The 27,198-nt window shown below is 43.5% G+C and overlaps 2 protein-coding genes across 10 annotated transcripts in view; one reads left to right on the forward strand and one right to left on the reverse strand.

Annotated features, from left to right (window-relative positions):
• Window positions 1-9,223: 9,223 nt before the first annotated feature.
• On the reverse strand, window positions 9,224-24,671 carry C2h5orf22 (similar to human chromosome 5 open reading frame 22). 2 transcript variants are annotated; one of them, NM_001107654.2, is given in 9 exon segments: window positions 9,224-11,060; window positions 11,449-11,588; window positions 13,519-13,585; window positions 14,951-15,072; window positions 15,410-15,472; window positions 16,902-17,304; window positions 21,572-21,721; window positions 23,566-23,711; window positions 24,493-24,671. In NM_001107654.2, coding segments are annotated over 9 exon segments (1,305 nt in total). In that variant the 5' UTR covers window positions 24,574-24,671; the 3' UTR covers window positions 9,224-10,927.
• Window positions 24,672-24,873: 202 nt separating this feature from the next.
• The window catches only part of Drosha (drosha ribonuclease III), a 113,479-nt gene continuing 111,154 nt past the window's right edge, over window positions 24,874-27,198 (forward strand). For 2 of the 8 annotated variants that reach the window (XM_087621787.1, XM_087621791.1), the window contains exons 1-3: window positions 24,874-24,973; window positions 26,021-26,131; window positions 26,972-27,015. The gene's annotated coding sequence lies outside the window, so the exon portion shown is untranslated. 8 annotated transcript variants of the gene reach the window in all.

A 27,198-nucleotide genomic window follows, 5' to 3' on the forward strand; every position in this document is an offset into this window, starting at 1 on the left:
TAGCTGAGAGCTCACATCCTGATCCACAACCATGAAGCTGGGGGTTGTAGGGAGTGTGAGTAAACACTGGGAATTGCAGAAGTCTTTGAAACCTCAACATCCAATCCCAGTGACATGCTTCTTCCAAGGCCACACCTCCCAGTCCTCCCTAAACATTTCCACCAACTGGGGGCCAGTATTCAAATATATGGACCTATGGGGGCCATTCTCATTTAAACCATCACATTCTACTCCCTGGCTACCATAGGCTCATGACCATATCATAATGTAAAAGGTATTGGTTCAACTTCAAAAGTTCCTACAGTCTCTCACAGTCACATTAGTTTAAAAGTTTCTTCTGACTTAAGGCAATCTCCTAATCGTATCCCCTCACGTCCCGTAAAATCAAAGTGAAATCATATACTTGTAACACACAATAGTATAGACTAAATACCATTCCGAAAGGGATCTATCCACAGCAGGTAGTCAAACTTGGCAGTGTGTCCATGTGGTTCTGGCTTTAAAGTTATGATGGCTTATGTGAGGAAAGGAGTTGAACATTTTCCTATGAAGTTAAGGACAGCCTCTGAGGCCAGGTGCGTGGCAGGGAAATTCCTACATGGAGGTCTTGAAAGGCCATTGAGTGACACTGTGAAAGTGAAGTCTGAATTGCACTAGGGATCCCGAGATGTAGAGGTGCCAGAGCTGTTGGATATCTGCCAATGAGAGCGGCATACAAGGAATGGAACCAGCCTGAACGAGAACTGTGTTGCAGGGAGCAAAGCTGGAAAGGCAGAGCCGTCCAAGCCCCCTGATATCAAGCATGAAGCTACAGGACAGGGTCTCTCATGGAAACCAGAGCTTGCCATTTGGGTAATCTATTCCCTTGGGGATTCCAGACCTTTACTTCCTGTGGTTAGGAACCACAGATGGGCTGCCACACCCATCTGTTATTTATGTGAATTATGGGGCTCCAAGCTTGGGTTCCCATTATCTGTGTGGCAAGGGCTTTACAAATTGAATCATCTCCCTAGCTGTATGTATGTATGTATGTATGTATGTATGTATGTATGTATGTATGTATGTATTATGTATGTTTGTATGTATTATGTATTATATATTTTGCATTATGGGGGACTGAGCCCTGTACCTTACAAGTGCTCTACCACTGAGTTATATTTCTAACCCTTTGTGTGTGTGTGTGTGTGTGTGTGTGTGTGTGTGTGTGTGTGTATATGAGGAAAGTAGAGGACTTCCATTGTTGTCCCTCAGGTGCCATTTACCTTTCCCAGGTCTGGAACCTGCCACGGAGGCTTGCAGGCTCTCTGCCTCTCTCTCTCTCACTCTCCAGCCCTAGGATTACAAACTGTCACCATGCCTGTGTTTCCACGCAGGTTCTGAGAACACAGGTCCTCATGTCTGCAAGGCAAGAACTTTACCGAGGAGCTCTCTGACCTGTCTCCACCTTCCAAGTGACAGAGCAGGAACCCAGGTTCTCAGCTCCAAGTCATCTTTTAAGGTTACCTATGAGGAATTCCATGGTCTGTGCCTGTGTTTGTCACCTCTTTTGAACATAGAGCCAAGGTTTAGAATCGTATCACATTTGCAGCGAGTGGCCTCTTTGCCAGTCTGAGGTTTCCTCTTTGATTTGACACTGTCTGTGATGTTGACATGATAGTGTGGAGCCTCTTTATCTTCCTAAACTGCTACGGAGAGAATTACACTTTTGTGTCCACTTTTACATCCATCAGGTTGATGTCTGATGCTCTTTTTTTTTCCACTTTGGTATAAGGCATCAGAAGCCGAGTGTGGATTCAAACCTGCTATGTAACTGAGGTTGGTTATGACCTCCTGAGTCCTCCTGCCTTTGCCTCCCAAGAGCCAGGCTCATAGATGTGGGCCACGAGACTTCTTTCTTAATGACTGACATTCTGACTGAGGTGAGATGGGGTGTTCCTGGGTTTGGGGGACACCGGGACATTTTGTTTCCAAAACAGTGCTGTTAGCAGATGGAAAGGTCTTCTTTGCCTTCCCCCTCCCTCTCTCCCTCTCCTCCTCTGTTACCATGAGATGGAGTCTTGCTCTGTAGCTCAGGACGCCTCAGACTCATCCAACCTCCTCCTCAGCACTGACTGCAGGCAGGCCGCACCACACTCAGCTGGAGAGATTGCTTTTAAACAGACCAGACATCACCACAGAGCTCTGGAGAGGGTTTCTGGAGACTCGGGTGTTAGTGTCAGATCTGTTATCGAATGACTTTGGCCTTGAGCAAGTCCTGGTTTCCTTGATCTCAGTCTTTTCATCTGGAAAGGAGGGAGTCGAGGAGACAGTTTCTAGGTCTCCTCTTAGGTGTAACATTCTGTAGTTTCCTCCGTCTGTGCTCTTGAACTGAAAATGGGATACTGTGTGATCTACGCCTTACCAGAAAATGAAAAAAAAAAAAAAAGGTAGCGTAACTTTCATCCTTCTGACATCTGGTGACGTTAAACATGCCTTTCATACATAAATTGGTCATTTGTACTTACCTTTTGAGAACTGTTTGTTCATGACCCCCACTTATTGATTAGGTTGCTGGGTTTCTCGTTAGTGTGCTGAGTTCTTGTGTATTCTAGCTATAAATCCTGTCAGATGCACTTTTAACATAGTTCTCCTCCCGTGACGTAAGCTGTCTCTTCACTCAGCTGTTTCCTTTCCCCTTTTGCTTTCTGGTTTCATGAAATGCCACTTGTCAATGGTTAGGACTCTTTCCTGCCTGACGGGAGCCCTGTTTAAGTGAGTCCTAGCCTATGCCCAAATCTCGAAGTGTTTTCTATAGTTAATTCTCTAATGGTTTCATGTGTTCTGTTGAGCTTTTTGTTCCACTTGGGGCTGGATCTTTTTGGCAAGGTGATCTACTACTTTCATTCTCCGTGTGAATATCCAGTTTTGCCAGCACCGTTTGTTGAAGAGGTGGTTTTTCTTTCAGTATACTTCTGGCATCTGTGTCAAAACTTAGGTGGCTGTACCTGTGCAGGTTGATATCTGTATCTTTTCTCCTGGCCCGCTGATCTGCTGATCTGCTCTGTGCCATAGTATACTGTATTTGCTACTATGGCTCAGGGGTGTCACGTGGACACAGATATGGTGATTCTTGTGGTATTGTTCTTTTTCTGTCAGGATTGAATGCAAGTTGTCAGGCTTGGTAGAAAGCCTTTAAGCAGCTGGTCCTTCTTCCTGGCTTTCTGATTTAACTTTTAAGATTTTTACCCCCTCCTTCTATGAAGAATGACACTGGAATTTTGATGGGATGGCATTTAATCTGTAGATTGTTTTTTTGGAAGACTAGCCATTTCCATAATGCTAATTCTTCCAATTCATGAGCATGTCCTCTTTTTTTTTTTAATCTCTTATATATATGGATATTTTGCCTGCATGTATGTGTACCACGTGTGTGTCTGGTGCCTGCAGAGGCCAAGATATCGATCCCATGAACTTGAGTTACAGATGGCTGCGGACCATCATGTGGGTGCTGGGAATCAAACTCAAGTCTTCAGGAAGAACAACCAGTGCTCATGACTGCTGAGCTAGCCCGCCAGCCCCAGCCTTTCACTTTTTTTTTTTTTTGAGACAGGGTCCTTCTATGTAGCCCAGGATGGCCAATGAACTCAAGGATCCTTTGCTTCAACTTCCTTAGTATTCTTAACACTATGGCATGCACCCACCACAACATCTTTCCTCATAGTTGGGAGCTGATGATCCAGGAGCGTAATACAAGCTTTGTAAAGGCTCTCTCTGCCCATCTTCAGCCTTCTTGTGAGGTGGAATGTGAGGTGTACCCAGGGAAAATCTTGGAAGCTACATGTTCAAGATGGTAGCTGAAGCTCAAAACAGCCAAAGTCCAGAATCCTTGCTTTGGAGCGGAGTCTGCTGAGCAGAGACTATTTTGGAGTTGATGAAAATTTTTATTAAGTGCAAGAGCTATTTTTCCGCTAAACTAGATGCACTGTATGTAAACAATAAAGGATTATTTCCATATCTTATTCTGGTCGTGTTTGATGATTTGTACTATCTTGTGGGATATTTTGTTTTTTGTTTTTGTTTTTAATTTTGTTTATTTAATGTGTGAGCATTCTGTTGCATATACATCCACCTGCCTGAAGAAGGCATCAGATCTCCCTATAGTTGGTTATGAGCCACCAGGTGGTTGCTGGGAATTGAACTCAGGACCTCTGGAAGAGCAGTCAGTGCTCTTAACCACTGAGCCATCTCTCCAGCCCTGTACTGTCTTGTTTTAACAAACATGATTACACACCCAGTATACAATCCATTTGTTATGTTTATTTTTGAATATTTTCCTGGTTTTCCTTACATTCTTGTTCACTTTAACATTCAGACGTTCAAAATCAGTTTCACTAGTTACACAAAATGAAAATGTCCTAAGGCGTATGTGTGACTCACACCTGTAATCCCAATACCTGGGCAACATAGTTAATGTCTAGAGTGGGACGGAGAGAGCAGCAAGAGCTTTATGGGACCTCACATGGATGAGAGGAAGATGACGGAGGCAACCGTCAAACACAAGAGCCTGATGGCCGTGGACAGCACCGAGCTCAGGATGGCACAGGAGAAGAACTGCTACTTGAGAAAAGGCTTCCTGGAAGCCAGTGATCAAGGGCCAGACACCATTTCCGATTGATAGCCTCTGATCTAGCCGCACCAACAAACCTGGCTGCTGTCCATGTCTGGGAGGCAACACTGGTCTGGGACGTCTTCTGGCCACTTGTAGAGGGGAACTGTTGTGGCTGTTTAGAAAGACTCTGACTTTCTCAGATCCCTGGAACAGCAGATCAGAGCTAAAGCAATGAATAGAGCTCTTGTGGTGGGCAATGTTTGTCTTTGCCCCTCAGTGTCAGCTACCTCTTTAGTGTTTGTTTTAGAGTCTTGTTATGTAGTTCTGGCTAGCCTCCAGAGCTTGATATATATACACACATTATATATATATATATATATATATATATATATATATATATATATATATATATGTATGTATGTATATATATACAATATATATACAATATATAATGTATACACATATATAATGTATAATATATTATACATATATAATGTATGTATATATATCAACTTCAAATACATGGTGTTTTTTCTTATCTCTACTTTTCAACACTTGGGATTACAGACACATGCTAATGTGTGGCTACGTGAATAGCGTTTATATTAGCATATCATATCTTTCTATAGTCATATCTTCACTTGTGTTATTTAATTACCTCATGAAGTTCTATTTGTGTAGGTTACAGGTTTAATTTGTGGGTATCTTGCTTTGAATTATAACATCCTATTTGCTGACACTTTACGACTACATGCTATTTATCTGGGAATCTTTCTAAGGCGCTGTGTGGCCTGTCTCAGCGTGATACCGGATAAAAGTCAAATTACTAGTCTATTAATCAAAAGCAAGCAAACCATAAAAAGCTTAAAATGCTCTGTTATGTAGCACCTAAAATTTTTATATTGAGAGAATTTCCTTTTTTGTCAGAATTTTATTCCCCCCCGCAACAAAGCAAGTGTTATATTGCGATTTGAGGAGGCCCAAACAACATCACCTTTCTGTTAATTTTCTAAATAACTGTATCACCATCACCATTACAGCCGTTGACAAGGGACAGGATTGCAGCTCTGAATTACAGCTTCCTTGAGGTGGAGTTGGTCATCCACTGGCACAACTGTGAGCTACTTTTTTTGGGGGGGGGCTACTTTCAAAACTCTGCCTCAGTGGATGAAGAGAGCAGAACAAATCCTTCTAGAAGAAAAGATGCCGATTTTCTTTCACTCTTTTGGCTCAGGGAGGAGTAGAGAGGCAGAGCCAGGCTACAGCTGTGCTTCTAAGTGGACGCTAAGAGCCAGAGGCGGGGAAGAAGAGTCATTGCGTCAACGGTCAGCAAAGCTCATCCAAAGCAGGATAAGTTTAGGGATCTAAACGTCATAGACACTGTCCTTGGAAAATCATGTCGAAGGCTCGATTTTAAAATTTTAGGCGGAAAAAAACCCCAAAAAACCAAAAAACCAAGCTGTGCATATTTGTAGGTTATGCTTGCCCGTTGGGAACATGAGTCTCATCAGGTCTTTCTTATCATTAGAAGTCAGGTCGCAAAAGACCCAACCAGCTATGACTATGTAAGTACAAGATTAAGAACACTAGTGGGCTAGACAAAGGGTTCCATAAACAGTCTTCCAAACACCTCCGGCTGTTGCCAAGGCTATTGGCTATTGATCAGAACCGAAAGGTAAGGCCCTGCTGCCGAAGACACAACTTCCTTATGTCATCAGAGAAATAAGCCGGTGTGTGGAGCATGTGACTTGGGGAACAGGCCTGGAAAAACAGTGAAGCTGAGACATGTCCACACTCCTAAAACTCATCTGGAGACTGGCAGGAGTAAGCATTGCTCTCTCCCTGCTCAGGGCCTGTAGCTCCCTCCTCCACCACCATTGTGACCAAATTACAGGTTTAACTTCCTCTCTCCCTACAAGGACATGTTCAGCAAGCACCTGGAATTCCTCTTCATGCAAATGAAGCATTCCCGGCCCCTCAGCGCCAGCTAAGAATTACATTCACCCCCCAACCCTGTACACATCCCCCAAGGTTGATATAGCCCTTATTACCCCTAATAAAGAAGCCGTAACACTGAAAACTGTCTCAGAAAAGGTTTCTTTCTCCCTGGCATTCAAGCCAACCGAGTTCCTGCAAACCTACCCGGCCTGGACAAACCTTGTTGCTTTCATTCCAGGCAGGTGAGCTACAGTGCCTGAATTCACAGGAGGCAGAAGCAGAATCGGCCCACACTGGTGCCCAGCCAGAAGCTTCATCCCTACTGACTATTATTGTTCATAGTGCTAGAAGGTACTTTGCATATTGGAGAAGGAAAGTGGTCATCAGCATCACCCAGCTACAACAAACCCTACAATCTACAACAAAGACCAGCTTACAAGATATACCGTTTGGCACATGTATTATGGAAGGAATCAGTTACCTTTGAGATAGAAGACATGCCAGGCACTGCTTAAGTGGCAAAATACCTGGGCCTAAATTGGTCATAGGCCTAGGGGAAAGCCTACTAAAATTCTGCTAAGGGAACAGAGCAATAAGATGACACCTAATGACACATTGCTATACTCATAGATCAGAGCATTGTCCCTCATTAGAGAAGCTTCTTCATGTAGTGAGTAGTAATTAATACAGAAACTCATAACTGAGCAGTGCGCAGAGTTACTTTGGTGCACTTTGCCCTCCATCATTGATGGAATGTCTCCATCAACCCCCTTCCCTCAAGACTTACGAATCGATGTGGAAGAGGTGGAAAGAGTGGAAGAGTGGTGGATGACTCCAAAGAAAGAAAACTGATGCACATGTGAACTACAGAGACCGATAGCACACACAAGATCCACAAAAATAAAAGCAGACAAAATTCCAGCACCGAGAAGAGAAAGTTGAAACAAAGCCCTACCTGTTCCCAAAAGCTATCTATAATTGGCGTTTTCTGGGAAAGGGACAATGAGTTTTCTCCAGTGGACTGTCACTGGGCATGTCAACTACTCTAGTGGCAAGTACCATCAAAGGGGCAGTTGGCCTACACAAATACTCTTTTTGTGTGTGTGTGTGAGACTTTTGGTATTTTTACTCTTTTTTTTGGAGAGAGAGACCATGGAATAGGTAGGGGCGATCTTGGAGGAGTTATATACGAAATGCATTGTATGTAAAAATCTTTAAATAATTAAATATTAGGGGGTTGAAAGGATTGTTTGGAAGTCAAAAGTACTAGCTACTCTTCCATAGAACCAGGTTTAATTCTGAGAACCCACACAGAAGCTCACAACTGTCTCTACAGCTCTGAGTCCACCAAGTCCAGGGGCTTGGACAGATAGATCTCTGGCTTCCGTGGGCACTAAAGGTATGTGGTACACATACACACATGCAAAACACTAAAGTAATAAAAAATTTACAAATGTTACCAATAGATACGTATTTTGTTAAATAATTTTAAAAGTTCTAAATTATGAGTGACTATTTAAACCCCTATTCACTTCTTTCCTTATGGGAGTACACCTATCTTTCTGAATAAAGATCTCTACTCTTAAAATCATCTATTCACAGAACTTCTGAGACTTCAACTATTATTTCAAAACTCAGGATTCAGGGGCTGACATGGCTCAGGGGTGAAGGGCCGTACTATTTGTATATGGGTCCCCTCACTGACACAGGGGTACAAATGAAAGGTGTATTAGTTATCTTCCTGTTTGGGATGTGCAAATTTATATTTTACTAACTGGGCTTTATTCAACAGTGTGTGTGTATGTGTGTTACCTCAAACACTAGGATTTTTGTAAAGGAAATGGAATTTTTGTTCTCTTTTTTTGAGATAATACTCAGTAGCCTAGGCTGCCCTTGAACTCATAGGAATCTTCCTTCATTAGCTTGGGTATTGAGATTACAGGTGTGTACCGTATACCTGGATAACTAATACTTTTATCCAATCCAGGTTAAAAAATGATGAATCACATCAGAGTCCATTGGAGTCATAATAACCCCTCCAACAATAAAAAATCAAAACAAAAACATAGCTAAAACTCTATGAAGTCTACCGACATGAAGAATTAGTTTGACCTGAAAGCCTTATGACTTCCAAACACATCATTTAATTTCATTTTGCACATAGAATAATTTATTCATAGAAATGTCTATTTACAGAACTTTTTAAAAAAAATTTATGTGGGTACACTGTAGCTGTCTTCAGACACACCAGAAGAGGGCATTGGATCCCATTACAGATAGTTGTGAGCCACCATGTGGTTGCTGGGAATTGAACTCAGGACCTCTGGAAGAGCAGTCAGTGCTCTTAACTGGTGAGCCATCTCTCCAGCCCTACAGAACTCTTAACAAGAAATTTTCAAAACTTAAAAAACAATTTTACAATTCTGATTTTGTAAGAACACAAACCTTTTGGGTATCAGACTGGAAGGTTAAATCAGTTGGTTTTGTTTCCACAATACAGACAAGCTTTCATAGTATTAGATTTTGGGAAATCTCAGTGCCACGAGAATTCACCAGAGGAAAACATGACCCCCTAAGAATGGAATATGGTTCCATGTACTGCATGACAAGGGTAACACATCCTGGAGCACTAGCTGAAGTGAGGAGACTCTGATCCTGGCTACTTGACAGGCACACATGCAGGCAAGAGACGAATGATCTGTGAAAATGAAATCAGGCTGGGTGGTAGATGTTTTATTATTTTTCTTTGCACATCATCTGACCCTTTAAAGAAATTAAGCACTTAAAAAGTAATTACTGAACAAAAGTGAAACAAAGTGCAGAAAAAAGGCAAACTGAGGCATTAACTTCCATGATAAAGACAGTCCTATTCATGGCTGGAGGGGTGGGAACTCGGGGTTAAACAGTGGTGTCTACAGTCACTCTTGTGGGTCACTAAGGTTAAACTCCGCTCATTAAATATATGAAGGGTGATCTCCAATGCATGTAGCAGAAAATACTCTTCTTTACAGTACAAACTTGCATTAGTCTTCCCTCCTTTCTTCATGTATTATGAAATATATCCCTAGTGCTCTCCTCACTGCTTCAAACAATAAACTATTCTTCACTCTTAGAATTCAGCTAAGGGAGGACCCACTGTGCTCAGTCACACCGTGAGAAGGCTGGATGGCAGTTATCCTTGGGTATTTATGTCAGGTCACAAAGATGCAATTTTCTTATTTTTTTCCTTAAAATGTTGGCTCATCAGGAAAATTTATTGTCCTTGGTTCTTTAAAAAATATTATTTATATGTTTATGTGTGGGTATGTATGTGGGTATGTACACGTATGTGTGTGTGGTGCTGGGAGGTCACAAGAGAACGTTGGAGTTACAATGTTGTGAGCTGCCGTGTGGGTACTGGGAAGGACAGCAAGTGCTCTTAACTTTCTAGATGCTTGACTGATTGCCATAAAAATGATACTTAGTGCTTAATGCCAACTGAGGCCCAAGATGACTACCAAGGAAAAAACTCCCAAAAGGCGTTTCCAGTTATCAAACACTGTAAGCAGCTGGGTAGTGGTGGTGCAGTCCTTCGGAGGCAGAGGCAGTTGGGTTTTTTGAGTTCAAGATCAGTTTACTCTACAGATTGAGTTCCAGGACAGTCAGGGCTACACAGAGAAACCCTGTCTCAGAAAATTAAAACCAACCAATCAATAACACCACCAATAACACCACCACCACCACCACCACCACCACCACCACCACCACCACCACCACCTATAATTTTGTTTGATTAGGTTTACTCAACCAAAACAAGTCTGGAGAACATTTAGCAAAAGGGTGGGCACAATCCCAACATCTTTAGACTGACAGACTTGCTGCAAACATTGTCACGGACTGGCAAGACCTTTTACATGACTTTTGCGAGTGTTACTTTCCTGTCAGGCTGGCTGCCCTGAGAACTGACGCTGTGCCAGACACAGCTGTGGCCCTCCCTTCTTTCCCTGAGACTGTTTGCAGGCCATTGTTTGCTTCTCGTGTCTTCCATAGGAGGGCAGGGCATCTTGTCGCTAATAGTGTCTGGCACACAAAAGTGCTAGATAAACAGCAGCTGATGAATAAATAAATAAATTATATGACCCAAAGTCCTGTTGGGGAAAGAGAAAAAAACCTTACAGAATCAGGGCAGCGATGGGCAGCAAGGAAGACAGCCGACCGTCTCCATCAACCGGGGTAACAGATTTGGTGCAAACAAGAACCCCTGCCGATACCCCGATGCTGTACTGTTGTTCACTGATATGTGCTTGGAGATTCAAAATGTCTGACTGATTCCGACTGAAAGTTCACTAAAAAGTGCACTCTGAAAGCTCACAAACAATAGTCCTGTCACTGTGCCAGAACGCACAGCAGCCCAGCACTCTGTCAACATGGAGGGGACTCTTCTGAGTACACCAGGTGAGTTTCCAGGGTCCCGTAGAGCGAGCCCAGCACATCGAGGACCTTTCCCTGAATGATGTCGACTTGCTCTGGAGGACAGTAGTCATCCAGACTCGACCTGAAGCCAAGAGAAAAGGGGGAAGAACAGTGAGAACGGTCAGTGCTCAGCCACGCGGGCGACTGCAGTTCTGGCCGGGAGCCGGAGATGCCTGCCTACTTTAGGGTTTTCCAAGAACTGCCCTTTATTGTTTTCATTACTAAGGATTGGTATTTGTATGGAGACAGGATGTACTGGCCAGGAGAACCAAAGCCTGGAACGGGTTGTGTAGACTAGACAGCTCTCAAACTTCCTGTGACCTTCTGCCTTTGCCTCTAAGTGCCTACTACCAGCCTGCGCCACCACAGCTGAACTCAGGTCCGCATACTCGGGTGGCAAGCACCTTACCCACAGCCATCTCCCCGTGGACATACATCTTTGATGGGCTGTATCCAGACCACACACTTACCTTGCAATTGTCACAAGAGTAGGCTTTGGTAGACTTTTCAATAAAGAATACACAGACTGAATAAGATACTCGATTTCTTCTTCTGTGCTGATATGATGCGGAAGTTCTGAATAATCGCAGGTTAGCCCAGCCTGGTGAACCTGACAGTAGGAGGAATGTAAAATGACACAATAAGCTGGGAATATAGCTCAATGGCAGAGTGTATGCTTAGTGTGCACAAGCACTGGGTCACGGTCCAAAACTGAAAACAAAAGCCTTCTAAGATTCACTAATTTCAGAAGAGGCAATAGGCAGTGAGGAGACAGGGGATTGTTGGCCTTCGTACCAAGGTAAGCTAGTGAGCTCCACATTCAGTGAGACCTTATCTCAACATAAAGGATGTGGGACAGTGAGATGGCTCAGCAGTAAAAGTGCTTGCTGCATAAAGCCAGAACCCAGGCTATAGAGTCTGACACCCCACACATCTCTCCCCCCTTCTCTATCTGTCTCTCTTGTCTCTGTCACACACACACACACACACACACACACACACACACACACACACACACACACGCGCACACACACAAAGGATATGCCTCAGGCATACTTACCTGAAGACACATTTCATGATAAATCCACACCATTATATTTTTAATCCCTGAATATCATGTTTATCATTTTATTTTTAATGTTGTATGTATAGGTGTTTGCCTGCATCTATGTCTGTGCACCACGTGTGTAGTGCTCACAAAGGCCCGGGGAGGGTATGAGCTACCCAAGAGCTGGAGTTGCAGACGGTTGTAAGCAGTCTTGTGGGGCTGGCAACTGAGCCTAGGTCTGGAAGAGCAGCTGGTCCTGTTAACTGCCGAGCCATCTCTCCAGCCCCAATATCTGCTACTAACAAATTCCATTTTCAGGAAAGAGCACAGCAAGCATTAATCATGACTTTTTTTGCTGTTATTTTTTTCCATAAATGAAGATGAAGTTAGGAAACATCAGCTCAGATAAAGTGGTATGACAGCATTCTACAAACAAAGAAAACACGAAAGCAGCCCTCACTGACAGGACAGAAGGGTTAGGCGCAGAGCACTTGGGAGTCTCAGTGGTAGCTTAACAATCTCACATGCTCCTGAACTTTGAGTTTTGACCCCGGGCCTGGCTGTACACCCCGACCGGCTTTGAAGAAAGCATGTAGTTGTGGCTAGCCAGAGAACTGCTACTGTTCCCAGGGGGCGGAGACTACAGTGATGCCCTTCCTGGTTTCAACTGAACTTTGAAATCTTGAATTTTCTCAAATTTGGAGTCAAAGAGGAAAATATATGCTGTAAATAAAGCAACGTGAACTTAGCAATTCCAATTAGAAACATCTCTGCCTCTCCACGAAGGTCCTGACCGACAAACATTTAAATTCTTGGACCAAACACAGTTTGTTTCTTTCTCTCTTGGTTTTTATGATCAGTTAAGTTTTCAGAGAAAGGAAAAGAGCCTAAGTTAGAACTAATGGCTGGGTGTGGTGGCACACTCCTTTAGTTCTAGCACTCACCACAGAAGTTTGAGGCCAGCCTGGTCTACATAGCAAGTTCCAGGTCAGCCAGAGTTACCCAGTAAATCTTACCACAACATAGGAAAAAAAAAATCAGTGAGTGGATGACATTTGAGATCCTAGACGAAGTGGAGCCGACTGAATTGTCAACAAGCACAGCAAACAGACAAACAAGTGACAGCAGCCGGGTGTGGGGGGCACGCCTGAAATACCACAACTGGGAGGGGGAGTTTCATAGGCCACAGGCTCCGTGGGACCTGGTATCAAATTACAGTCAGAACAGTCAGACTCAGTCTTATAGTTCTGGTTGTGAGCCCAGCCTCTAACAGCTGAACCATCTCTCCAGTCCCCCCTGCTTCTTAGATAAAATAAGGATCTTTTTGGTAGAAAATATTTTTAAAATTCTTGTTTCTAAAAAGTATATATTGCTCATTAATTGTTTTAATAATTCAGAGAGCAGTAACATGAACAGAATGAAGCAGTTTAACAAGAATTGCACTAGGAAATTGCCAGTATAGAGCATTAACCTACAATGACAAAGCATTTACCATTTCATAGTCTGGTACTTCCATCCGATTTGTCAAGCTCTGTACAAGTGGGACGAGTGATTCCATTCTAGAAAAGAGCCACCAGTCACTAAATACAATAGCCTTGAGTAGAATTAGCATCAGACAGCACGTAAGTTACATCCATGGATTGGGGTTAGGGGTTGTGCTGGATAGTTTTATGTCAACATGACACAGGCGAAGTCATTGGAGGGGAGAGAACCTCAGTAGAGAAAACGTCTCTGTAACAATCAGGCTGTAGGTAAGAGAGCAAGCTAAGCATAGTGGGCCAACCAGTAAGCAGCACTTCTCTAAGACCTCTGCGTCAGCTCCTCCTTCCAGGTTTCTGCCCTGCCTTCCTTTGATGTGATATGGGATCTGACAGATCCATGGTATCTGACACTTGGCACTATGTGGCAGGGCTGCAGTCCTTGAAGAGAGCCCAGGAGGGGCTTCTGGTAAAAGCACAGTCCAGTTGCAGCAAGGAACCCCCAGCAGTTTGGGAGATGCCAGTGCCAGGGGATGACCACCAAGAACAGCAGCAGCAGTGGAGGGGAGCCAGCTGGAGCCTGGAAGGCAAACTGCGTGCTGCTGGGAAAGGTTGAAGTGATCCAGGCCCCTGGAGAAGCCCATAGGACTGTGAATGAATCCTGGATTATTGGACATTGAATTATTTGCAGTGTTTGGTTTTGCTTTGATCTGATTGTGACTGTGCCCTGGTTCTTCCTTCTTGAAGTAAAAAAATATTTAACTTAATTTTGATTTTTACAGGAGCCTACAGTAGAGACACTTTGAACTTTTAAAAGAGATTTTAGATTTTTAAAGAGATTGGATATTTTTAAAGGGACTGAACTTCTTTTTTTGGATTCAGGGTCTCACTATGTAGCCCTGGCTAGCCTGGAACTCAGAGATCCTTTTGTACCTACCCCGAGGTGCTAGGATTAATGTGCATCACTTTGTCTGACCGTTTTACTAAAGCCTGTAACTTGTAACTTAAGCTTGTAATTCAATATACAGCTGATATTCAACTCCCAGTCTTCCTGTCTCTACCTCTAAAGCCTTTGACAGAGAGCACATAGCACATAAATAATACTCAGTAAAGGCTGGAGGCCACTGGATGACACTGTGTCGTCTTTAGTTACTTTTTGAGAAATGATCTTCCCCTGACCCTTGTGTTCATCAACTGAGCTAGGCTGTCGGCCAGTGAGCGACAAGCATACTCTTGTCTCCATCTCCATAGTCTTACAGAGACAGGCTTTTAAAACAGATGTTTGGGATCTGAACTCAGGTCCTCATGGTGATGTAGCAAGTACTCTGAGTAAGTGGTCCCCCTAAACTTCAACTCTAATTTTAAAGAACAATTCACCCAACAAAGTTGGAAATGTATCTAGGGTGGATAATTCATATTTGGGAAGAAAAAGTTTAGGGGTCTCACCCAGGGTTCGAAGCCCATTTCCGTACAGTTTCTTCACTATCACCGTCACACAAATCAGCAAAAATTGCTTCTAAATCTTCTAACTGATGAGTTCGAGCATCAACAACATCTACCAAATCTTCCTTTAAAAACATTGAAAAACTGAGGTTACAGCTGCTCCTTCAAAAAACCAAATATTATTATGATGAGAATACCAGTTTACTTAGCTAAAAATATCTCCTATGCACCAAGGGGGCCTTCACCAACACACACACCTGTGTGGGTGAGCATCTATATGCACACACACAATCTGCAGAGTCAAGAACATTTAACTAAGCTACAGCATGTTCTTAGAGCCTGGCATGGCGGCTCACACAATTCCAGCACTCAGGAGGCTCACTTTGAGGCCAGCTAGAACTCTGTAGCCTCTCACTGAAAACAGAAGTGCGGCAGGTTTTAGTGAGAACGTGCAAGGCTTACCTCAGTAAGGTTACTGTCAGGCTTTTTAAATTGGTAAAGCTCCTGTAGAATTTTGTACTCATCCTGTAAGACAAAACAAAAAGCCCCCCAAGGTCAGCAGTTCCCAACAGTGTCTGTGATACATCCTAGATAACACCCAAAGGATTGAGAACTGTATACTCTATCTTTGTATTATAAACAGGCATACTGTATACTTTAGATTTCCAAAGATGTCCTAATTTATCAGTACAAGTTTATCTAGCTGGGCATAATATAGTATAAAACTTAGCTGATAGGCTAACAGGTCATGAAAGTATTTCCAATACCATTACCATTATGTGAATGGATAAACCCATGATCTAAATGGGCTTCAGCTGTTGATGGGAGTCATGTATGTCTTCAATGACAGTGACAGAAGTCCCCCTTGTGTGCTATGCGGCTACTTTCCTAGTTACAGAGACCTCTGAGTACCAAAGTATGCTGGCCTGAGGAATGGCAGACACAGACCCTGAGTTAAGAAAAGATGCCCAAGACATCTAGGCTTTGGAAGTAAATGAAAGCAATAAATAAAACTCCTTCTTAAAAGCATAGCTAGTCAGCGCCATATGAAGTGGCTGCATCTGCTCTCACTGTTTTATTTAGTACCACACTGCAGCAGTCTTCCATGCTTTGCTGATTGTACAGTTCCGAGCTGGGGTTTACTTACACACTTTCTTTGTAGCACTGGAGATTGAACCCATGGCCCTGAGCAAGGTAGGCAAGTACTCTAGTACTGAGGCACACCCTTTGCAGGCTGAGTGACTGCTTATGCTGCGAGTCAGAAAGGCAGTACCTTTCCCAGGATGACACAGTTGGCAAGCAATGGATTCGAGAAGCTGAATTACCTATCTTTTTTTTTTTTTTTTGAGACAGGGTTTCATGTAGCACAGGCTGAATTTGAACTCACGATCTCCTATATCTACTTCCCAAGTGTTGGTGTTACAAGTGTGTGCCATTATATCTTGTCCTGTTATCTTTGTTTATATTGAAATTAAAGATGGGCCAGTGAGATAAGTTTGAAACCAGGTTTGAAAAGTTGTTCTCTGACATCCACATGTGCACTATGGCATGTCCTATCACTCTCCCCCTCCAATAAATAAATTTGTGTAATAAGAAATAAAAATATGGCTAGTAAATTATAAAGTATAATTCAGGTTGGATATCTTTGTCCTATCAAATTCCAGAGTCTTTCAGATTTTGGAGTATCTGGGGACTTTACAGGTGCACATCATCAGGGTTCATAGAAAGTTCTGGATTTTGAAGTACTTTAGGTTTTGTAATTTTTAACTAGGGATGATTAACTTGTATATAATTTTTAAAAGACTGGAAAAGAACAGAAGAATATGTGGCAGAAAACATGGCCTTTGAACCTAAAATAAATATCATGTGGATGTTTGCAGACAGCTTGCTATCTGTAAGCCAGAGACTTGCTATGCAATTGTCAAGGCCTATGTTTTCAAACTACCACATTTACCTGAGTGAACATTTCTTTGAAGGGGTTTTTGACAGAAAAAAAATCCAAGTCAATATCCAGAACAAACGCATCTCCAGTCTTCAACATGCCCAGAATCTCCCCTGTGCTGGCTGTGCCCTGGCTCTGCTGACTTCCAGAGCATGAGTCACTTCTTGGTGTCACTGCATCCCCTCGATGTCCTTCTGAGCAAGAGTCTCCATCAGCAGCGACAGTGCTCTCTCCACCTCCCAGTGCCAGCCTGGGCTTCTTTGTAGAAGACACAGAGTCACCGTCATCTTGATTGCTACAGAGTTTGTAAGGTTCTACCATAATCACATCTAACTGTAAGGGCTTTTGGTTCTCTAGCTGATCTTCAGGTACAAACAGACCGTCACTTAGGAAGTAATAATCTGTACTTGTAACCCTGGACCAAAAGAAAAAATATTGTAAGGAACGGGCATGTGAGCTGACATTATACTGTGACACTGTAGACATAAGACACGTGACAAAACCAAGGGGTTTGAACACTTGCACTTTCTTTTCAGCAGAATCAGCTTTCTCCAAATTCCGAGCTAGCACCATATGTCTGCCACACGAGTTCTGATCAGTGACTGTGACAGAACAGGTGAATGGCACATACTCTCTCTGTCCCTGCTAACCAGCTCTGACTATGAACGTGGAAAGTTACTATGAGGACTCAAGAGTTCGGGGAACATGAAGATAGGGAGTCAGTTGTACTTACTCATGTCTATAACTCAGACCTTGGAAAGGTAAGGCGGGGCTGGTAAGGCAAGTATGAGGCTAGACTGGGCTACAAAGTGGGACACACACACACACACACACACACACACACACACACACACACACACGAAAGGCAGGACAAGGAAGAGCTAGGAAAACTAGACATTTGTTATACAGGCTTGATATATGTATGTTTAGGTGTGCATGGATCTCATGGGGCTGGAGACACAGGTGCGTGTGAGCTTCCTGAACATGGGTGCTAAGATCCCAACTCCAGTCCTTTGAGAAAGCAGGAAGTGCTCTTACTTGCTGAGTTGTTTCTCTACCCTGACTTTTTCTTTCTTTTGTAAAGAGATATAGTGTGACCCCATTCAGAGCCTGCCCCACATGTGGCCCATACATATACAGCCACACAATTAGACAAGATGGATGAAGCAAAGAAGTGCAGACCGACAGGAGCCGGATGTAGATCGCTCCTGAGAGACACAGCCAGAATACAGCAAATACAGAGGCGAATGCCAGCAGCAAACCACTGAACTGAGAATAGGACCCCCGTTGAAGGAATCAGAGAAAGAACTGGAAGAGCTTGAAGGGGCTCGAGACCCCATATGTACAACAATGCCAAGCAACCAGAGCTTCCAGGGACTAAGCCACTACCTAAAGACTATACATGGACTGACCCTGGACTCTGACCTCATAGGTAGCAATGAATATCCTAGTAAGAGCACCAGTGGAAGGGGAAGCCCTGGGTCCTGCTAAGACTGAACCCCCAGTGAACTAGACTGTGGGGGGGGAGGGCGGCAATGGGGGGAGGGTTGGGAGGGGAACACCCATAAGGAAGGGGAGGGGGGAAGGGGGATGTTTGCCCGGAAACCGGGAAAGGGAATAACACTCGAAATGTATATAAGAAATACTCAAGTTAATAAAAAAAAAAAAAAAAAAAGAAAAAAAAAAAAAAAGAGATATAGTGTGACCATGATGCTCATTCTGGTACTAACTCTGGTGCTCAAGTGATCTTGCCTCAGCAGCCCAAGAATCTTGGACAATAGGGGTGTGTGTGTGTGTGTGTGTGTGTGTGTGTGTGTGTGTGTGTGTGTGTGTGTGTATATTTATTCTGATTCTAGAAATATCTGTGTGTTCTGGGCTTTTTGACTATATTATGTCTTGGTGAGGACTTAGAACACTAAATTCAAATACATTTTTCAGAGGCATACTGTGATGGTTTGCATATGCTTGGCCTGGGAAGTGGTACTATTTTGAGGTGTGTCGTTGTTGGAATAGATGTGTCACTGTGGGCGTGGGTTTTAATACAATACCCTAGTCCTAGCTGCCTGGAAGTCAGTATTCTGCTAGCAGCCTTCAGATGAAGCCGTAGAACTCTCAGCTCCTCCTGCACCATGCCTGCCTGGATGCTGCCATGCTCCCACCTTGATGATAATGGACTGAACCTCTGAACCTGTAAGCCAGCACCAATTAAATGTTGTCCTTATGAGTTGGCTTGGTCATGGTGTCTGTTCACAGCAGTAAAACCCTCACTATGACACATACTCTACTACATGAAAATAATACAACTTATTTCTCACCTATCCACACTTTAAATACACAGCCTAAGCTACTGATTCTCCTGAGTGCTGACCTCTCCTGAGTGCTGGCATTATGGGCATATACCGACACACCTATCCATAGGAATTGAGTCTGGGCCTTCAAGCACACTAACCAAACACCTAACTGAGGCTCCACCCCAGCCCCCATAGCTATAAATTTAAAATGACAGTTTTCAAAACAAATCAATGACAGAAAAACAAAGTCTAAGCTTGTTAAAAACTAACATCCTACTAAAGACAATGACTGTAACCGCAACTTAAATTTATAGTCCACATGTGGGTATGTAAGCTAGTGTGTGCATATGGAAGCTATTGGTCATCCTGGGGGTCATCCCCCTGAGTATCTCCCACCTTGCTTTTGAGACTATTGCTGGTCTGGGGCTCATAAGTAGGCTGTACTGTCTGGCCTATGAGCCTGTCTCTGGGTCCCTGGAATTGGCATTAGACGTAAGTGCCACACGCCTAGCTTTGTTACATAGGTTTTGGGATCAAGCTCGGGCTCTCATGCTTGTACTGTAAGCACTCTACCAACTTCGCTATATTCACAGTCTTATAATCTTTTTAGTAAAGCAAGTTTTACCTTTTCTATTCTGTAAATAAGTGAACTCAGACTCATGGTTATATGCGATTGGCTATTCACACATTTGTACTTGCTAGACTAACACACACCATGAGGTAAGCAAAATATTCCCAAACTGTTGTTATGCATTAAGTTTCCAAAAATATCTATGCTGCTATGTGCCAGAGTAAGACCCTGTCTCAGAAAAACCACGGCAGGTGTGTGATGCATGTCTTTAATCCCAGCACTTGGGGGGCACAGCTTTGTGAGTTCAAGTCTAGCCTGGTCTCCAGAGAGAGTTGTAGGCTATGCAAGCTAATGTGAGAACCTGTCTCAAAGTAAAAAACAAAAAACCTCACACACACACACACACACACACACACACACACACACACACACACACACACACATCCCTGTCAAGCTGGGCACAGTGGTTTACACCATTAACCCCAGCACTTGGGAGACAAAAGGGCTGTTGTAGTCTGTCAGATAGCAGCAGCAAAAAAAAAAAAGCTATGAAGTGACTTGATTTTATAGGTTCTATTAGGTCCACTCAACATACTGAACTCACTCTCATAAAGACCAATATTACGTACAATATTTGTTACATGTTGAGTTCTAAATACTTAAAAATTATATAGTAAGTACAGTTTTTATAAGTCAAGATGATGCTACTCACATAAATGACCAAAACACACACCACCAGAAGTAATACTGTCATAAAAACGGAAACAGAAATAAAGGGCACAATTTTCATTATCTGTTAGGGCCCAGAAAGTTCTGTGTATCTCTTATCCCGAGAGAAGTCAGACCTTGACTGCTGCTTCTAAAGACGACTCTGTAGCAGCACATGACAGGGGATGCTGGTTAAGGACTTCACACAAAAACCCTGATACACATACAGTTCCAGTCAGAGGGCATAATAATTTATCTTAGACTAAATACCGAAAACCACATTAATAAATGTAAAACCTAAGTAAGTCCAGACACTGACTTATTAAAAATAAAAACAAAACCAGTGCATTTTGTTGTTGTTCTTTTGCTTGTTTGAAACATGGTCTCATGTACCCACCGTTGGACTCAAACTCACTCTGGGGCTGAGGATGACCCTGAACTCTAGATCTTCCTGCCTCTACCTCCAGAAGGCTGGGATTACAGATACGTGCCACAACTCCCAAGTTTGTCCCCTCCCCGAAAGTGATGTACTATGGAGTTATATCTCCAGTCCTTATTTTGCATCTAACACAGGGTCTCGCTCTATAGTTCAGGCTGACTCTTAACTTTGAGCCCCGCCCCTCCATGTCAGCTTCTCAAGGTCTGCGATTATAGACGTGTTTCGCTTCCCTGCCTGGCTTACTTCTAAGAGTTAAATTCAACACAGGATAGGTGCATCAGGAGCAGAAAAAAATACACCACTGGTTATATAGTACTACAGTTATGGTCGTACAGTAGTACATACTATGGTTCTATAGTACTAAATATAAATAGCACCATTGGTTATGTTGGCACAACAAAGACTAGATGGAGTTAGCCAGCAATGGAACCCAAATTCTAGGGAATGTTATTTAAAACAGAGCAAATCAATTTAACTAGTAACCATACAAAGATTACCCGAAGGAGAGCAAAAAAAAAAAAAAAAATCAAAACTCTGTTTTTGGTGGTTCAAGAACTGTTTTTGGCGGGGCTGGGGCCTACCATGACCCTGTAGTAGGAAGTTACTTCAGGAATCCAAAGTGTAATGAGAAGAATTCAAATCCTCTCATACTCATCGAAAACGAGGACATTACCTGATGGTTGTGGTGGAAATGTCTTTGCCTACTAAGAAGTGGTGTTTGCCCTCTCTGATTTGCTGGGCCCATGTGGGATGAAGCCATATTACGTGAGAGAAATGGCCAGCGTAAACTGCAGGCATAATCCAATTTTCAATACTTAGTTCTCTGGAAAAAATGGAAACATTAGAATATTAACAAATGATTTCCTCCAAACATTAAGACAGCAGGTTTTAACAGTATGGCCCCTTGGGAGGTTCCCAAGACTGCAAAATTAACGCTAATTTCACAGAAATACTGTTTTCTTTCTTTCTTTCTTTCTTTCTTTCTTTCTTTCTTTTTTTAAAGATTTTGTTTATTTTATATAAGTGAGTACCCTGTCACTCTCTTCAGACACCAGAAGAGGACATCAGATTGTGTTGCAGATGGTTGTGAGCCACCACGTCATTGCTGGGATTTGAACTCAGGACCTCTGGAAGAGCAATCAGTGCTCTTAACTACTGAGCCATCTGTCCAGTGAAATACTGTTTTCTGAATAAACATTTGTACTGATGGCATGCAAGCATCACGGTGGGTTGGTATCCTCAGTGCCACGACACCCAAGGTCTTTTAGTAGTCACTGCATGTTTCGCCCCCTAGGAAAGTGATCTACTATGGAGTTACATCGCCCTTGTCCAAAGGTAGTTTTACTGAAGAACGTTCTTGGTTTTATTAATTCTTGTTCCTAAGTAGATATTTTAAAATATTCTGTGAAGCAAAAAGAGGGCTGCACCAAAACTTCTGCTGTAGACCGTGAAGTACAACAGTTGCTTCAAGGAAAAGCACTGAATTCCGAAATGAATTGTCTTTGAAAGATCAATTAACTGGTTATTTAGACACAGGACTGAACCTCTGGAGTCTGTATTCCAGCCAAGCTTTTGTAAGCTTGTGGAGGATCAAAGAATAGTCAGAACATTACTTACCTGAATTAGTATTGAAAATACTATCTCATTTTCTAATCACTTTTGTAAGAGCACGAATCTTAATCATAAACTTCAATCAAAATGGCACATAGCAATGGACTGAATCAAACAGATGGAGAATCCGGGTGTCATTTGCAAGGGCAAAAATGAAAGAATTGCCTTGTCTGGCCCCAGTGGCAGTGTCTTAGTCAGGGTTCCTATTCCTGCACAAACATCGTGACCAAGAAACAAGTTGGAGAGGAAAGGATTTATTCAGCTCACACTTCCACGTGGCCGTTCATCACCAAAGGAAGTCAGGACTGGAGTTAACACAGGGCAGGAAGCAGGAGCTGATGCAGAGGCCATGGAGGGATATAACTTACTGGCTTGCTCAGTTTGCTTTCTTATAGAACTTGGGTATAGACTACCAGCCCAGGGATGGCACCACCCACAATGGGCCCTTCCACCCTTGATCACTAATTGAGAAAATGCCTTATAGCTGGATCTCACAGAGGCATTTCTTCAAGGGAGGCTCCTTTCTCTGTGATAACTCCAGCTTATGTCAAGTGGACACACAAACATAGCCAGATACACTAAGATATTGGTTATCAAGGGTAGGAATGTGTGGTGGTTGAATGAAAATGGACCCATAGACTCACATATAGGAATGCCTAGGGAGTGGCCTTTATTAATCCAATCAAGATAATCCCTCACAGGCAAGCCCTGTAGCCACTTCTCAGAGAATTCTAGATTCTGCCAAGAATCTAGACTTCTGTCAAGAATATTGACAACACTTAACCATAAAGAGGCTACAATGTAGCCCTGGCTCTCATCAAACTGTAATTCTTCTGCCTCAGCATTCCAAGGGCTGGGATCACAGGTTTCAGCCACTGCACTCGATCCTTATTTTGGCTCTTTTAGTTAGTTAAAAAAAATGTTCTAACTAAAATTTAAAAGGGCAAACAAACAAAAACAAATAAAAAACCCAAACATGAGTGTAGCAGAATCTATTGTTTATCATGTTATACGTTGTATTTCAAATACATAAAATATGATAAAAAAAAATGTTACCCAAAGAGTGCTTCTTTATCAAACACAGTGTCTGCCGGCATATTCACAGGAATAAGGAGGTCTGGGTGGGAGTCAAAGTGTAAAAAACGTATATTACTGTCAGGAAGATGCTTCGAACCTATGGCCCGGTATATGAAAGGCAGAACCTGTAACAGAGACAGACGCATACACACTTGTCAAGTGCAGACAAAACAAAAGAAAAAACTGCATCAACTTGAAGTGCACCAAGTTGCTGAAGTGGGAAAATACAAAAATGGTAGATGGTTCTGACGATAATCTCCATCTTTATCACCCAACAGTCCAGAACCACGTACTCTAGTATTAAACTGTGTTCCAGGTACCTGGGCATTTTCTGTCCCTTTAGGATGGTGGTGCTAGACTAGATGACTTTTTCCTCTTACTCGCTATACATCCAAGTTTACTACCAAATTTAAAAGCCAGACTAACCCAAAGTTGAGTTTCTCAGAGATAGACCTTCTTTCCAACTTTCTCCATCAGTAAATAACCTTCTCCCACTTTTTCCTGGGGACAGGGGTTGAACCCAAGATCTGCGGCCAGCACTGTACCACTGAGCTTCGTTCACTCTAGATCCCCTTTGTTTTATATCCAGAGACTCTCCACAGGTCCATAAACAAATCTAGACTTGCTTGGTTGTCTTCCAGAAGTCTACTGAAGCACTGCCATATAAAACGTTAATAAACGCTAAGGCTTACGTCTTCAGCGACAGCCCTATAATACATTCTACGATTATTGGGGACCCATTTCACCGCCGCGGGTTCAGGTCGTAGGTAACCTCGTTAAACGGTAGGATGATGACGTCGGCAGGGGGACAGGCTGCGCCAGCGTTAGGTGCTGGTCAAGTCTCTGCAGGCTGCCGGGGTTCGAATCCCTCCTGCCAGGGCTCGGTGGCTTGCGTCGCCCGCTCACCTCCTGGTGATCCTCCACTACCCACACCGGGAGCCTGGGATAGCGCCTGAGGCGCGCGCCGTCGCCTCCCGTGTCACTCATGTCTCCGCGCGACCGAGGCCGCGGTGACTCTGAGACACCCGGGAGAGGAGCCCAGCACCTCCAAGCCGCGCGCCCCACGGTCCATTAGCGGCGGAAACGCGCGCTCACCCGGTTGCGCTTCCGGATTGGAGGACAACAAGGTGGAGGGGCGTGTGTGAGACCTGTAGACATTGTCGATTGGACTAGACGTCCGTCACTCTCTCTGATCTACCAATCACAGCACAAAAGGTGCTGCGACGCGCTCCGGAGAGTTTTCCCTCCCCAGGCCCAGCTTTCTCGGCTTTGCTTTTTAATTCCCGGGGTTTCCTGTTCCGGAGGCGCGGGGTGGCGCCTCTGCCGTGGAGGCTGTTATAGTAACCAGGCTGGGCTTTGATGGCGGCGACCTCGGTACTATCTGTAGGTAAACCGGGGCGCGTGATGGGCGTTCGGAGAACGAGAATCGAGGGTCGGGATTTAAATGGAGTCCGGGACTGAGCGAAAGGATCCTGGGAGCTTGGGTCTGGCAGCTTCGGGGCAGATCTGCCTCCAGGGCGAAAGAGATACAGATCCCGTTGATGTGGAGCAGCGGGATGGGATGCCTTTCATCTATTTGTGGAGCACAAGCGGTGGTGTAGGCGCGGGGCGGCCCGGGCTCCAGTGGGAGGCGAGTCCCGGAGTCTGGCACTTAACCCCGCAGGCTGGCGGGAGATGCAAACTAGACTACATGCAGTTGCTCATCGTCCTGCAGGAGGCCGGGCTGCAGGTTCAGCCTGGGGAAAGTGCGGGGTTTCAGCGACTTCTAGACACACCTTGCAACCCTCGTGTGTCGATCGCCGGTCCTGGACAAGTAAACTGTTCAGAATAGCTCCCTCGGTTTCCCTGCTTTCAAAGGGCATTCCCAGGAATAGGTATTTCCCACTTGCATTAACTCACTGACTTGAGTTAAACTTTGCATCCACAGTACAGTGAGTGGTACAGTATTGTCTAGCTTTTCTAACGGAGTATGCCGTTCCGTTTTTACACTGTGGAGAGGTGTTAATTCCCCTGACTGTTGTCCAACTCTAGCTTCAGTTCAGTCCTTTTTGTTCTCCTGGACTCTCTACATCCTTATTTTCTTGTATTTATCACATTGCATTTTTCCTTTTAAAGTGTTTGGGACATGTTGTGTTGTTGTTATTATTATTATTATTATATAAACATTTGTATGTGGATTTTGCGATCCTTGAACTCAGCAGGCTTGTGCGCCTTACCCATCTTTGAGTCTACAGAGTTTGGGACAGTGTCCCACATATGCTGTCTCAGTAAGTGATGGAGTCAGTGAATATGTCTGCTTCCGAATATGTCTGCTTCCCAGGTAGTTTTGAAAATGTGTATTTGTGGGAGGAATAGAATGAAAATGTAAACTTAGTGATTTAGAGACATACCCAATGAGGGAGATTAAAACTTGCCTGCCGTTTACTGTGTGCAGAGGCTGTGAAGGATGCAGGAATGACTGAATGAGCGCATGATTTCAAGGATCTAGTAAATGCTGGAGGAGTTCACCATGGGCACACGTGACTGTCACATACAGCAGATTCTGGTAAGTTCCCTAAAAGAAGTGAGTATACACTAAGTAGTAGCAACCTAGAAGGGATGAGATTGAGTTCCCAAAGGAAGTCAGGAGTTCTTCACAAGAAGAGGTTGGTGGATGGTTAGGAATTCATTGGACAAGTTAGGGAGAATGGAAGCGAAAAAGTTTTATGATAGTGCTTGGTATGTTAAGTGATCCAGAAACTATGGGCTGACAGGGACTTTGTGGAGAAGGAAGTAAGATGATAGCCCGGGAGAGATTGGGTTCAGTTTCTGTAGGGCCTCAAATCCCAAGGAGCAATCATTGATCCTATTATTTGGTAGCTATTGTTTATTAAGCAGTAATTGATAGAGCTCATATATATATATATATATATATGTATATATATATGTGTATATATATATATGTAAGTTTGATAGAGACAAACATTTTTAAAAATTTTATTTTTGTGTGTGTGTATGTTTGTGTGTGTGTGTGTGTGTGTGTGTGTGTGTGTGTTTGTAACTTCTCTAGAGTTAAAGAACTTACAGAAAGAACTGACAGAATGAATCTACATGTATAGAAAGGGGATTTATTAGAATGACTTGCACGCTGTGATCCACCTAATCCAACAATGGCTGGCTATCAATGGGAAGTCACAGCAGTTTCATATTAGATGTCCTGCCTATCACATATTTACATTACGATTCATAACAGTAGCAAAATTACAGTCATGAAGTAGCAATGAAATAACTTTATGGTTGTTTGGGGGGGGGGTCACCAGAACATGAGGGACTGTCCTAAAGGGTCATAGCAATAGGGAGGTTGAGAGCCACTAGCCTACATATTTGTATGTATACTTGTGTGCAGGTACCTCCAGAGGCTGGAAGAGGGCACTGGATCTCCTGACAGCTGTGAGTCACCCAGCATGGGTGCTGGAAACTGAGCTCTGCAAGAGCAGCAAGTGCTCTCCACTGCTGAGCTGTTCTCCAGCCCCTAGAAAGATGTTTCTACATTAAACCTTGAGCGTCCTAGAGCTCCAGCTCTGTAGACCAGGCTGGCTTTGCACTCACAGAGATCTGCCTGTTTCTGCCTCC

Source organism: Rattus norvegicus, chromosome 2 (assembly GCF_021556685.1).
Source record: "Rattus norvegicus strain SHRSP/BbbUtx chromosome 2, alternate assembly SHRSP_T2T, whole genome shotgun sequence".
Classification (NCBI taxonomy): Eukaryota; Metazoa; Chordata; class Mammalia; order Rodentia; family Muridae; genus Rattus; species Rattus norvegicus.